At 46.6% G+C, this 13,277-nt stretch overlaps 6 protein-coding genes across 6 annotated transcripts; 4 read left to right on the top strand and 2 right to left on the bottom strand.

The window, feature by feature from the left end:
* Positions 1-1,286: 1,286 nt before the first annotated feature.
* Positions 1,287-2,195, top strand: N7516_011020 (uncharacterized protein; the record flags this gene model as incomplete). Its single annotated transcript, XM_057223738.1, has 1 exon — positions 1,287-2,195. One exon carries the CDS (start codon positions 1,287-1,289, stop codon positions 2,193-2,195), a length of 909 nt encoding a protein of 302 aa, XP_057068878.1.
* A 1,606-nt stretch (positions 2,196-3,801) lies between these two features.
* N7516_011019 (uncharacterized protein) lies at positions 3,802-5,666 on the top strand (the record flags this gene model as incomplete). The annotated part of the gene is made up of 5 exons (XM_057223737.1): positions 3,802-3,928; positions 4,004-4,397; positions 4,477-5,211; positions 5,270-5,472; positions 5,530-5,666. 5 exons carry the CDS (start codon positions 3,802-3,804, stop codon positions 5,664-5,666), a joined length of 1,596 nt encoding a protein of 531 aa, XP_057068877.1.
* Positions 5,667-6,256: 590 nt separating this feature from the next.
* Positions 6,257-7,420, bottom strand: N7516_011018 (FAD-dependent oxidoreductase; the record flags this gene model as incomplete). The annotated part of the gene is made up of 3 exons (XM_057223736.1): positions 6,257-6,550; positions 6,611-7,337; positions 7,392-7,420. The coding sequence occupies 3 exons, from the start codon at positions 7,418-7,420 to the stop codon at positions 6,257-6,259; spliced, it is 1,050 nt and encodes a 349-aa protein (XP_057068876.1).
* Positions 7,421-8,265: 845 nt separating this feature from the next.
* Positions 8,266-8,646, top strand: N7516_011017 (uncharacterized protein; the record flags this gene model as incomplete). Its single annotated transcript, XM_057223735.1, has 1 exon — positions 8,266-8,646. The coding sequence occupies one exon, from the start codon at positions 8,266-8,268 to the stop codon at positions 8,644-8,646; it is 381 nt and encodes a 126-aa protein (XP_057068875.1).
* Positions 8,647-8,762: 116 nt separating this feature from the next.
* N7516_011016 (Zn(II)2Cys6 transcription factor) lies at positions 8,763-10,190 on the bottom strand (the record flags this gene model as incomplete). Its single annotated transcript, XM_057223734.1, has 1 exon — positions 8,763-10,190. The coding sequence occupies one exon, from the start codon at positions 10,188-10,190 to the stop codon at positions 8,763-8,765; it is 1,428 nt and encodes a 475-aa protein (XP_057068874.1).
* Positions 10,191-11,037: 847 nt separating this feature from the next.
* Positions 11,038-12,813, top strand: N7516_011015 (Amino acid/polyamine transporter I; the record flags this gene model as incomplete). The annotated part of the gene is made up of 5 exons (XM_057223733.1): positions 11,038-11,122; positions 11,186-11,576; positions 11,645-12,376; positions 12,431-12,633; positions 12,695-12,813. The coding sequence occupies 5 exons, from the start codon at positions 11,038-11,040 to the stop codon at positions 12,811-12,813; spliced, it is 1,530 nt and encodes a 509-aa protein (XP_057068873.1).
* Positions 12,814-13,277: the final 464 nt, after the last annotated feature.

The following is a 13,277-nucleotide window of genomic DNA, read 5'->3' as shown; positions in this document are numbered from 1 at the left end:
ATAATTGAAAAGACATAATCAGGAGAGTCTGGTAGGGCGCACCTACGGAAACTACGTATTACTAATATTGATGCCTAAAGATGCTCGAATGTTTGCTGGCAGAAAATACCTGAATTGCCAACAGAGCCCTTATTCCAACGTCGACAATATTCATACCTTAAGAACTGAGCACAAATGTGAGTCAAATGTGACGCTATTCGCACCCATACAAATTGGGGGTTTTGAAATTGTCGAGAATATGGTATGAGAGGCTTCAACGCCTAGAAAGGGAAGATTTTAAAGATCTGTGTGGTGGGAATAGCTTCAATATTACGCGGGAGGCTTCCATTTGAGAGCTTCATTTACAATACATTACAATACATTGTAAGAGCGGTGCCAAAAGGCGGTATCTAATTAAGCATCTTCCAGGCATTTAAGGCAGCCATATTAGTAATAATTAGTTTCCGACCCCTGACCGTTCGCACGCACCAACACCGGCAGGTGTATTGGGCTTGGCACGGCTATTTGTTGATTGTGTTTCATAATATGAGACACTCGTGTCCCCACTCGTGCTCAATTACCTACAACATACTCCGTATGTTGTACACTGCCTGCCAAGCTCATCAAGGGACCTGCAGGGCTTAGGTTTTGTACCTATCTCATTAAAGCAGCCATCCTGGCGAATGATAGTAAGCCTAGGCACATTCCTAATAAAGATAGTAAGCGGTAATTTAATCAATAACCCGAATAGAACATTTACCGAGGAACACGCCACGCGGGCTAAAACCAAATCATAGCTCCACTCAGGCCCGCTTATATTGATAACACGATAATTAACACTCGTGTCCCTAATTAGCGGCCTAAAAAACCACCTAACTACCTTGATTAAGAAAAGAATGTACCTAAAAGTGAAGTTATCGTCATTTTGTTTAGCACCATCTGATTATTACTTCGGGAAAGACAACCAGAACGCGATAAGGAATTGACAACACTCCCAAAGAGGAATTTCTACTCAGAACTCCGAAGAAGACTGTAACGTCATTATCCTGCCAAAGAAAGTCCCCTAGTGCTCCACAATTGGATATTAGCAATACTTATGTTCTAGTTATCATGGTTCTTTGGTGATAGTTACCACTAGTACGAGATCAGACTTCACTAACGTTTTCCCCATACCTCCGCGGTATTGAAGGTGCATGCATATAAAGCCTCGAATAATTCTCACAATTGCATTATTACCGGCAGCGTTTATTCTTGCCTGTTTGATATATCCCCCAAACTTGTACTCGATCAACGTTGACTATTCCAAAATGAAGATCGCAATTGCAGGTGCCGGTGATGTTGCGGCTTACTTCATTGAAGAGTTCAGTCAATCCCCGCATGAGACTGTTGTCCTGAGCAGGTCTTTGGAGAGAAATCCTTCCATGTCAAATATTGAGATAAGAACGACAGACTACACCGTCGACAACTTGAAACACAATATCCAAGACTGTGATGCTATTGTTTCAACCCTTGCCGGACCGAACGAAGCATATGTTGCTTCTCACCTGGCGATTCTGGAAGCCTGTATACAATCCCCTAGGTGCAAGCGGTTCATACCATCAGGATGGACAATAAACATGGAAGACTTTCCTGATCAGCCTCTATATCTTTCAAAGTCACGAAACGCAGTTCTCAAGGCCTTGCGTGCTCAGAGCGAAGTGAAATGGTCGTTCATGTGCAACTACTGGTTTATGGACTATATTCTCCCTGCCTCAAATCGATTTTTGAAGGACATTGGGAACGAATGGCTCATGAACCATACAACGAAGGTCTTTGATTTGTATGGGGACGGGATGCAAGAGATCACCTTAACCTCCGCGCGTGATACCGCCCAGGCCACTCTCGCACTCCTGCAAGCACACGATATCCCATGGAGCGACTTTACCCATCTGAGTGGCCAAACATTGACACCCCGTGAGCTTTTTGCTTTGCTGAAAAGGCATGACCCGAGCTGGAGTCTGCGGAATATCACATTGACCGACGTTTTGCGTGATATTATCGATACGAATGCGGTTGAGAGTGGCGTTTCTGGGGTTTTAAGACTGGTGGGCTTTACGAATTGTGGCAAAAGCCCGTCCGAGAGAACTTTACAGTGGAACACTGGAATTTTAGCTGGCGTGCATGGACGTGACGTGGAAAGCTTTTTGGCGGATGGGAGAACAAACCGAGTACCTTAACATTGGGCAGGTCTTCAGCTATAGGAATATTTAAGTCCATACTACCTACTATTAGCCCACATCGCGATATCAATGTTCAAGTTGTACGAGGATAAGAAGTTTAAAGCACGTGCATAGTTGTGTCATCAGTTAGGCCCGGCCCCAGGGTGAAGCATCTTTGCTGAAAGTAAAGGCGCGTGGCGACGTCTCCACTTTTTGAGGCATGTCGAAACATGTAATACAGTTCTGTCGAGGCTCCATAAAATACTTTCGATCCGAGTACTTGGCTTTCTAGTTGGTAATATTCGCATGGTTTAGATACGAATCAATGGCAGACGTTACCAACCAGCTCTTTTCAGAGAAAAGAGTGCATTTTATTCAAATGTCAAGTACAGAGTATGGGATAAAGAGGAGAGATTGGATGAGACTATCCACTGCGCCTGCGCGACCCGAGACGTGGTAGATCCCGTAGTCGCACAAGTTTAGGTTAGTCAGGGATCTCATGATGCAATTATGGTGTTTTCGAATCGGAATCCAGCAGAAGATACTGTAGGTAGCCCTGTTTCTTTAATGTTCTTCTACAACATATTCGCTTTTCCTGGGTGGCCTGAGGCATATACGTTGTTAGCATCTGTAGCTAATGAGATCGCACCTTCCCAACCACCCAACAACATCTTCCTCTTCCTCTCCCTGTCCACTTTGGGTCTTAACAAGCTATGGTGCCTTTTTTAATAAGCCCCTTTGTGTGGGGCTTCGCATGCAGCAGCCATGCAACGTCCCAGGGAGTTGCCCTACAACACGTAAACTGATTCCCCTATTTCCGACAGCCTGTGCTATACTTTGATTACCCAAGTACGGTAGCATCCTTCAGAGGTACACATTTAAAGTGTAAGACACTCCTTTATAATTGACAGTCTATTCTCACCTTATCTCCAGCTAGCATGGTAACGTGCGGAGTCGTCTGATGGTCTATAACGCGAGCGGCGTCATGGCCGACCAAGGTTACCAATGGTCGAGTCGAGAAAGGCTATGACCTAGGTAGTGATAACAACACCATTCACTCCACAATCGGGATATTTAGCCAACAAGAGTGTCAGAAACCTCCTAGCCCTTACTCAAAAGTTGCCGTTTTGGGCATCGACACGGGTTCCGGCATTACTGGAAATATTGTTCACATCATAGTTTGCTAGCGCTATTAATCTCTGTAGCCTTATCAGTAGTTCTCGTTTACCGTTTTGGGCTTCACGTATTCCATATTGGGAATGGAAGCGAGATTTGTTTCGTCTTTTCTTTGCGAAACTTTTAGGTTCGCCTCCCCCGCAAACCACCGGGCCCTGGGATGTGCAAAACTTGTTCTTCCTTTACATTCGCATCCTGTGAGTTGGTACGTGCATGCATTATGTTATATATATGTAGGCTTGGTTTTGTCCTACATATGAAGTCCAATTCACAAGGTCCCACTGATTGTTTTCGCATACGTTGGAAAATTTCATGCCACCAGCCAGAGCGAAAGGAAGCATTCCTAACCTGTGAAATCCCTGTCGCAGTTATCGTCTGTCGACTAAGCCGATATAACTTTCTCTTGACAGACTTCCATAACCTACGTTAAATAACACACAACGACAACATGGCCAACCCTGTCCCTCTTAACCCAGAGAAAAGGATTGCCGATGACTCGTCCATGATTGACGGGAAGAATGGAGTAGCAGACCCCGAACCGATAGCTGGCACCATGGATGACCTTGACCTTGAGCGTATGCCCAATCCCCTTCATTCTGGCAGAATAGAACATTTTTCAAATCAGGCACTACACTAACATCACCTACTAGAGATGGGTTACGTGCCTCAGATGGAACGAGAATTTAGTCTGATACAGTTGATTGGCAGCGCATATACTCTGACAAACTCATGGTTGGGGGTGGCTGGAGCGTTTACCACGGGGATCACCGCAGCGGGCTCTGCTGGAATCATTTACGGTCTGATCCTGATGTTTATCCTCAACCTCTTTGTTGGAATCTCGTTGAGTGAACTGGTCAGCGCGATGCCCAATTCGGGAGGGCAATACTATTGGGCAATGAGACTGGCACCACGCAAATATGCCCGGCCATTTGCCTATATTACAGGCGTCTGCAATCTATTCGCCGCCTATTGCACGACAGCGAGTTCATCAATCGCTGTCAGCATGTTTGTCTTTGGGTCCGTTAAACTGGCCGTACCGGAATTGTGAGATTTGGCTTCTTTATTTTCCCCGCAAAATACGATGCCCTCAGACCTCGCAATCATAGTCTAACGAAATTTCTAGCGCACTTTCGGCGTGGCGTGTTTATCTTGGAGCTGTTGCCCTTAACCTTGTCGCCGGATTGGTGAACATATGGGAAAAGGCTGTCACTAAGAGCGTCCTTGTGGGACTTTACATCAGTCTCCTGACCTGCGTTCTTATCACAATTGTCCTTCCTGCAACTGCGGTTGGTCACACTGATGCCGTATTCATATTCGGCACCTTAAATCGAAGCAATGGCTGGTCTTCTGATGGCATGGCATTTATCATGGGTTTGATCAACGCTAACTTCTCATTCGGAGTGCTTGATAGTGCGGCACATCTCGCGGAGGAAACACCAAACCCTGCACGAAATGTGCCTAAAGCGATCATGATGACAGTCATTATAGGATTCATGACTGCGTTTCCGTTCGCGTGTGTCTTGATGTACTGCCTAACGGACTTCGAGAGTGTGATCAATACTCCGACAAATGTTCCCATTCTTCAGCTTTTCTACGTTGCATATGGACACCGCCAGTCAGCCGCATTAGCAACCATGGCATTTGTGACCATATCTTACCTTTGTTCCCTCTTTCCGCAACATGCCTACCAAGCTCGAATGTGTTGGGCTTTCTCTCGGGACAACGGGATGCCGTTTTCAAGATACTGGTCGCATATTGATCCTTCAACACATGTTCCACTCCGAGCTCACGCACTTTCTGTGTGTATAGTTTTTGCAATTGGGCTCATTTACATTGCGTCTAGCACTGCTTTCAATAGGTAAGACTTCGAACCGATTTTGCTTGATTTTAGAACCGAACGCTAACTGATTCTATAGTCTAATAACTGGCGTCATTGTATTCCCATATCTGACATATCTGGCCCCAATGATCTGCTCAATTTGGAGAGGCAAGAATCAACCACGTGGGCCGTTCCACCTCGGAATTATAGGCGTGATTTCCAAAATCATAACGGTGGTCTTCTGTATTTTCACGGTCGTCATGTATTCGTTCCCATATATGATGCCCGTCACCCCATCAAGTACGTCTTCCACTACTTAACCCTTTCAAATACACTAAACTGACCATTATTTTCAAGACATGAATTATGTCACGGTTATCTATGGCATAGCTCTAGTATATGGATTGATTGATTGGTTCTCGCGAGCGCGATACCAGTTTAAAACCCACAACAATGAGCCTCAGTCGAACGAGTTATGTGAAACGTCGAGTTAGTTTGAATGTAAATGCTCAATCGTGTCTCCATGCACAATACGGACAGGGCACCCAAGCAAAGAACAAAATCCCGTTTTGTATGGCATGACTTCGGAGTCTGTAAGTCTACTATATAACACACAAGAAGTCTTGATATCATAGCAAATTATTGTCTTAGTATACTATAGTTAATCAAGGAACATGATTACAAACAACATGTGGACATAGTCCTACAGTATTAACGTGACCGATGGTATCTAATTTCATCAATCCACCGCGATATCCAGCAAGACAGGAGATCAGCTGCACGCGCGTATTACAGCCCCTCGTCTTAATTGCCGCATGGCCTCTCTGTGCGAGAAAACCCGCAAACGTTCATATTGAATTAATCAGTGTACCATGATAAATTTCCGGATTTTGAATTATTTTACAGGGATATATACCAGCTCTAGTTTGCATGAGGAGAGGGAGAAGAATTTCCTCTTACATGTGAGACACCGAGACTGATCATTCAACTTGTTTACAAATTGAGGCAACACTTCAAGATTTCGAGTTCATTCTTATAGTCAAAAAAGTACATCCCACAGGTTCTCTATTCAAGAAATGAAAATTCATAACTTACTAGGAATAGGCGTTTCTGCAGGCTTCGGGAGCTCGGTCAAATATTCCTGTACGTATTTCGACACCTGCTGGCCAAGTCCAAAGCTGAATGTAAAGCCACCAGCTTCCTGTCCATACGCATGTATAACCTTCTGCCCATGAAGGACTTGCTTCTCCACCCGAACGCCACCGTTTTGATGTTCAATAACGGGAAACACTCCCACATGGTCCGTAATAAAGTCGTAGTCGAGGGGGTTAGGTGAAGGGAATACATCTGGCTGATTATCGTGCTGACGTTGCATAATCTAAAGATTTCATCTAGTAAGTACTCAAACTTAGACCACAATCAAAGAGGCAAGCCCAACCTTCTTGCGTTGATCTTCATAGGAAGTGAAATCGACGTCACCGAGGGTTTTAACACCGCCCATATAGATCGTTCCATCTCCACGTGCGAACGCCGTGGAATAGTATCCGTCTGGGCCACGGCGGATATAACACCGGTTGTAACCATCCTTGCGGAGTCTGATATTCTGCTGTCGCACGGGTGTGATGCGCTTCTCCTCAACATCAAGCAGCTTCATAGCACCGAACCCAGTGGCGTTGATCAGAACGTCGTGTCCCATTCCTCTCAAATCCCGCAAGGATTTGACATAGGTACGCTGGAACTTCACGCCCTGCTTCTCCAAGTGCTGTCGGAACCAAGGAAGGAACGTAGGAGGTGTAATGACTAGAGTCTGGAACACCATGCCAAATTTAGCACCTTTAGGGAGTTCCGAAGGAGGCAGGAAGCGGAAGCCAGGAACTTTCCCTTGATACCATACTTCTGCTGGATCTCCAATATCCATTATCTCGGTCATTTCAATCTGGCGAATGCCAGATTCAGGGTGTCGCTCTGCAATTCGCCAGAGCTCGGAAAAGGAGTTCAACTGCATCTCCTGCTCCCACGGAGTAGAATCGTGAACGCCTAACCAGATGGCGCCTGCCCACTGACTGACATAACGCTGGTCCATTGCATCGCCAGGCAAAAAGTCACCTAGGATTGTAATCTCGGTGTTCTTGGGCAATTGACTTGCAATTCCCATACCGGTAATTCTAATGGCATATTCATTAGCGTATTTTCAGCCATAGCGAGGCAGTAGATCATACCCGGCCCCCAAGATTGTTATTTTCGACATTTTGCGCAAAGCTTCGTGTTGTGTAGAGAGAATGAAGTATTCGAGAGTTAGAAAAGGCCTCGTCGGGTGCAAGGGTGGGTTTTATCAGAGGAAGTCGCACCTTTGATCGTGGAGTAGACCTTCAAGAATAAGGAGAGACCCACTTGAGGTGGACGGTCTCCGGATTGTGGAGTAATAGTTACCTACCTTTTCACCAATTTCATAGAGCGTTCTGATCGTCTTTCCGAAACATGAATTAGGTAGTCCGAAAAAACAAATGGTGATAGCCTCACTCTCAGCTCCGGTTATTTTGTTCTTGCGGTAGGTGGGTTGAGACAGTAGCGCGAGCGGGGACACAAGTGCTTCTCATACATCTGTTGCTTACTGCATCGGGAACACAAGCGGGCTGAGTGGATCTACTGTTTTATTTTGACCGGCGCGGCGTATTCCTGGCAAAAGATCCTATTTAGGGTATGGGTGGAATAGTCGCTTAGTGTATTTGTTAGGAATGTGCCTTGAGTTAGTATCCGTCGCCCGGACGGCATGGGTAGATAAGCAGAATACCAAGCACGCTTGGTGGCTCAACATGTAGCATAGGTAGTTGTTCATTTCCTAATCTGAATTCAAAGCGAACTCGGAAAATGGGACACTGATCAATTGGAGTGGTGCTGACGAAGCCTGGTCATATCCCAACCTTGCAAGGTTTACATATAATGGAACATCTTTCCTCGGGAATCATTTTCATTCTACCAACTGTTGGCTCATTGTTACTCGGTGCGGAATGACCCGAAACTCTATACTAGTGAACTCTTGCTAACGAGGAATTCAGGACCTTCCAAGGACAACCCGGAACCAGCATTCGCATCATGCCGCGCGGTCAAGGAAACGAAACCGGTTCTTCAGAACCCAATACCGTCCCCTACGGCTCCTGGGAATCTTTCGCCGAGCAACCGTTCCCCATGTATGCAGGAACCAAGTCAATCATCTACAGGTCCGCTGACGGCAAGGTGGTCGTGGGGATGTTGCGTGAAAAGGGGAAAGATACACTAGTTTGGCCAGTTGATGAATTCCTTTTCGTCACTCAAGGAACTATCCAAATTGAAGTGCACGGCGGCGAGTTCTTTACACTCAGCAAGGGTGATCTGATGGTGATGAAAAAGGGCCAGACAATCACGTTTGAGTGTAGCGAAGACTTTGCCAACGTTGCCGTCTTCATGGATCTCGAGGACAAGGTCACGCTGGTATGAATTGCAGACCAGTATTTCTAGCAAACAAGCGAAATCTTTATCTGTCGATATATTGGCCATTTTGAGCAACTTTGGAGGGTTTGAATGTCCGAGGTGGTATGTTGTAAGAAGTTTACCTAGCCAATTCGTAGGCGCCACTGCTTGGCCAGCATAAGGTCTAGCCAGGTCATTTCAATACCAGAGTCGTGTAAATTCCACAACTCTTGGAGCAGTTCAATTACCCACAGCGTTGGTGGGATGCGGTTCGTGGAGTAGACAGCCTGAAGCTGCTCTATTACCCGGTCCCGCAGCTCAGTATCCATCGATCCTAGTTCAGCCCCCGCACTTAGCAATGGGAGTGTGTGCAAGTTTACATATGGCGAGTCAATCGGGGTTATAAACAACATTTCAAGAGTCCTTAACGCCAGCGCTCGGATTGGACATTCCATATCCGCTTCATCATTGTCAATTTCAGCCTCCAACGCAAAATGAACTGTCCGGCCACATAGACGATACAGCATGAGAAGGCCGTGGTTGCGGAAGGCATCGGCCAGCAGGTATGCAAATGGGTTCTCTTCAGCCGAAGAGTAGGAATTCAGTTCGGCCTCGAAGGTCGTCTCGCGGACAAAGTCTCGTGGCATACCGTCGGTAATTGAACGACAATATCGGCCGATTTGCCCGAGTAAAAAGTAGAGATCGATGGAGTGAGATGTGATGGTATGAAAGCGCGACCGTGCGGCCGTAACATAGTCAGCCAGCCGACTTCGAGAGGGCTGGGGGTGATCTGCTATGTCCAGACAAAAGGAACAGGCCATATCCCAATAAACATAAAAACCCATTGAGAGATGCACCAAATCATCATCTACTGTGGCCTGTTGCTCCAAGGTCATGTCGACGGAAGCCTGGGCGGCTAGTAGATGCTCTCGCCCATAGTCTGTGGGCTGAGTAGTGATCCAAGAGGACGACATACCCAGCATGAGGATAATGAGGAAACAGAGAGGCGAGCCTGAGCTCTGGGACTGCAGTTCCTGGCGAAGATTCCGTAAAGCCTTGCTCCGCTCCTCTAGACTGACAGTCATTTGAGAGGGCTGGAAGTGTTGTTCATGAGCGGCACTCACGCATTGGATGATATAGACGAGCGAACTCGAGGCAGACAAATATTTGACAATGGGAAAAGACATCGGATTTCGATCACGGTCAAGACTCATGATTTGAGACATGCGCTCAAACCAGTACTGAAGCAGGCGAAAGTTCACACGTGCATCGGAGTTTATTGGCTGGGTAAGCTGAGACAGGGGATTCGCTGTGCCTGGACACCAGACCTCCGGCTGCCATTGAGAGGCTGGAAGGACGGGTTGACAGATAGAGCCTCGGCGACGACATCGCAAGCAAACTGGAAAAGTCTCATCGCACTTGACACGCCTTTGGCGGCATCCTCGACAACCTGATCGGGTGCGAGTATGCGTTGGCTTGGACTCGGATTTATCGGGTACGGCTGTGTTTGTCTTATTCTGGTCCGGGTGATAGGCCCGCTGGGGCGCGAATCGCACTCGAAAGGAAGCCATCAGAACGATCAGAAGAAAGAGCAGAAGATAAAGGACAGGAAGAAGAGCAAGGGATTAGGAAGGTGAAAAAGTCCAAGAAGATAGCAAGGAGGTTGATGACCCGAATATCCAGGCGTTTGTCTTATCTTGTCCCAAAGGGGTTTAGATTGATAGTCCCCCGCACACGCGGGGGAGATTGTGATAACCTTGGGAATAAAAAGTGGAGACTTGAAAAAAAAAGAAAGAAAATCAGAAAAAAACAGGAAAATAAACAGGAAACATCTAGATGTTAGTCCTCCGTATACCGAAACCTCGGGAGATACCAGAACCCACCTGGGCACTCATTGGGGTGCCGGGGGAGCAGACAAATACCTGGACTTGGACCCAAATAGAAAAAACGGGCTGCGGGTGCGGGGTTATGATAGAGCACCCTAGTCGCATACCAATCTCAGCCATTACCCGAGCGTTTATCGCACCCGAACGTTTATCTCGCCACAGCCAATCAACTCCTCCCGGCTATCCTAGCCCCCGTTCCGCGATCTGGATGTTGAACAGTCACTATCACGTATTGTTATTGGTAATACAGCTGCTGATGAGCATGTTCTACGAGGTGAGCAGTGGCAGAATAGCGCTCTCGGTAGGGAGTACGTGCTCGAAATGTTCTCAATAGGTAGTGTCTATCCCTGTACAATTTTATATACAAAATTTCACCCTCCTCCCGAAGCGAAAGCTTATCAGCAACCGCCGGGTCATACTTGACTACAATAGAGTTCACTTTTACTTCTATTATAGTCAACTCCCGTCAACTACCCTCAACTACTGTCAAAGTGGTATCCTGATGAGACGCCCAGCAAATTCTAATTGCGCCATGCCCCAAATGATGGAAAACAAGGAGAAAGAAGAAACAGCACAGGCCGAGGATGTTTCCACTGGAGATTCCTTCGATATGCAACGTTAGTACCACAATCACCTATAACTTAACATTGTATCTGACGGATCTGGACTCCATTGCACAGATATTGGCAGTACTCGAGGCCGACGAAAGTTCAGTTCCTTGCAACTGATTGGCTCGGCGTACACGGTCACCAATTCCTGGCTGGGAGTAGCTGGCGCCTTCACAACAGGGATCACAGCGGCAGGGTCGGCTAGCATAATCTACGGTCTACTACTGATGTTCACGGTCAACTTGTTCGTTGGCATTGCCCTTAGTGAGTTGATCAGCGCAATGCCAAATTCTGGCGGTCAATACTATTGGGTAATGTGTTTAGCCCCTAAGCGATACGCACGCGGTTTGTCTTATATGACTGGCATTTGCAATCTCTTTGCCGCCTACTGTGTCACTGCAAGCTCTTCAATTGCCGTGAGTTCCTGGGTTTTTGGTAGTGCGAAGCTCGCATACCCTGACCTGTACGTACAGCTCTTTTACTGCCCTCGTTTCTCAAGCCACAGCTAACACCAAGTCTCTCAATTCACAGTGCGGTGAATGCATGGCGAATCTATTTAGGAGCAGTGGGATTGAATATAATAGCGGCTATAGTCAACCTGTGGCAGCAGGTTGTCTCGCGTAGCATTTCCATCGGCCTGTGGCTTAGCTTGCTTGTCTGCATATCTATCACGATTGCATTACCCACAGCTTCGCATGATCATACTGGGATAAAGTTTATCTTTGCCTCGCTACAGAACAATAGTGGCTGGTCCTCTAATGCTATGGCATTTATAGTTGGCTTGATCAATCCCAACTTTGCCTTTGCTGCTCTTGACAGCGCTACTCACCTGGCTGAAGAGACCCCTGATCCAGCACGGAACGTCCCAAAGGCTATTCTATTTACAGTGGTGATCGGATTTATTACCAGTTTTCCTTTTGCTTGCATGTTGATGTACACTCTCACGGATCTTACCGCTGTTATTAACACACCAACCGGAGTGCCACTTGTAGAGCTTTTCCGCATTGCCTTTCGAAGTGACTCCGCCGCTCTCGCTACTCTTTCTATCGTCACAGTGACCTATTTCTTCTCACTCCTCCCCCAGCAAGCTTACCAAGCTCGGCTTTGTTGGGCATTCTCTCGTGACCAGGGACTTCCTTTCTCACATCTCTGGTCACAAGTTCACCCTACTTCACATGTACCACTCCATGCGCATCTGCTTTGTGTCTGTATTGTCTGTCTATTTGGGTTGCTCTATATCGCCTCTACAACCGCGTTTAACAGGTAGTATCTCGTTCACCTTTGGTATTGATATGCCTAACTAACTGCTTTACCTAGTCTCATTACTGGTGTCATCACATTCCCTTACCTGACCTATCTGGCACCCTGCATCCTTTCCCTTGTGCGCGGCGATGAACAACCTAGAGGACCGTTCAATGCTGGGCGGCTTGAAATTTTATCGAAGATAATCACCGTGGCCTGCTGCCTGTTTGCGATAATCATGTACTCGTTTCCGTATCAGGTGCCGGTGACTACGTCCAGTGAGTATTTCAGAGCCTCTTGCCTTGTGCAAGTTACTTGGTTAACATTGATAATTCCCAGATATGAACTATATCACAGCCATTTACGGCGCCGCGCTCGTATTTGGAACCGTGGATTGGCTGTTTCGTGCTCGCTTCGAATTTGCCTTTGATTCCGGTGGTGTTGACCATACTCAGTGAGGGGTCCCCACACTGACTGTGGTATAACCCGGCTCAAATGTCGAGGGTATTGTGTTTCTTGGCCAATAAACGGGGTGGTCTCAAAAACTAGAAGATCAGATATATATTTCCAATGCACTTGTATAACCTAGCACTGTTTTTATATTTCGAGTTGCGCATACTAACGGCCTTTATTTTATAAAGGGTGGTGGTAATAGTATATGGAAAGGATACATCGGTAAAGGTTATTAGTTGCTGTTTCGGGAATATATATTGGGTTCACGAGGTTGGTAGAAACTTTGGAAGAAAAGCGAATTTGTGCAGACACATTTATAAGCAAAATGCATAACTTTTGACACATGAGGTTTGTAAAAAACCAGCGTATTACCAAGTTGTATAGTGTGAACAAGTGGATCGGCAGAAGAAAGGGCTATCTGGGGGAAGCGAACAAAGACAGCCAATTAACACTCACCGTTGATACCAAT

Source organism: Penicillium verrucosum, assembly GCF_028828655.1.
Source record: "Penicillium verrucosum strain IBT 35672 chromosome Unknown utg000005l_segment0_segment0, whole genome shotgun sequence".
In the NCBI taxonomy this organism is placed as follows: domain Eukaryota; kingdom Fungi; phylum Ascomycota; class Eurotiomycetes; order Eurotiales; family Aspergillaceae; genus Penicillium; species Penicillium verrucosum.
The sequence above is the reverse complement of the archived record's forward strand: the minus strand, read 5'-3'. Positions and strand labels throughout refer to the sequence as shown.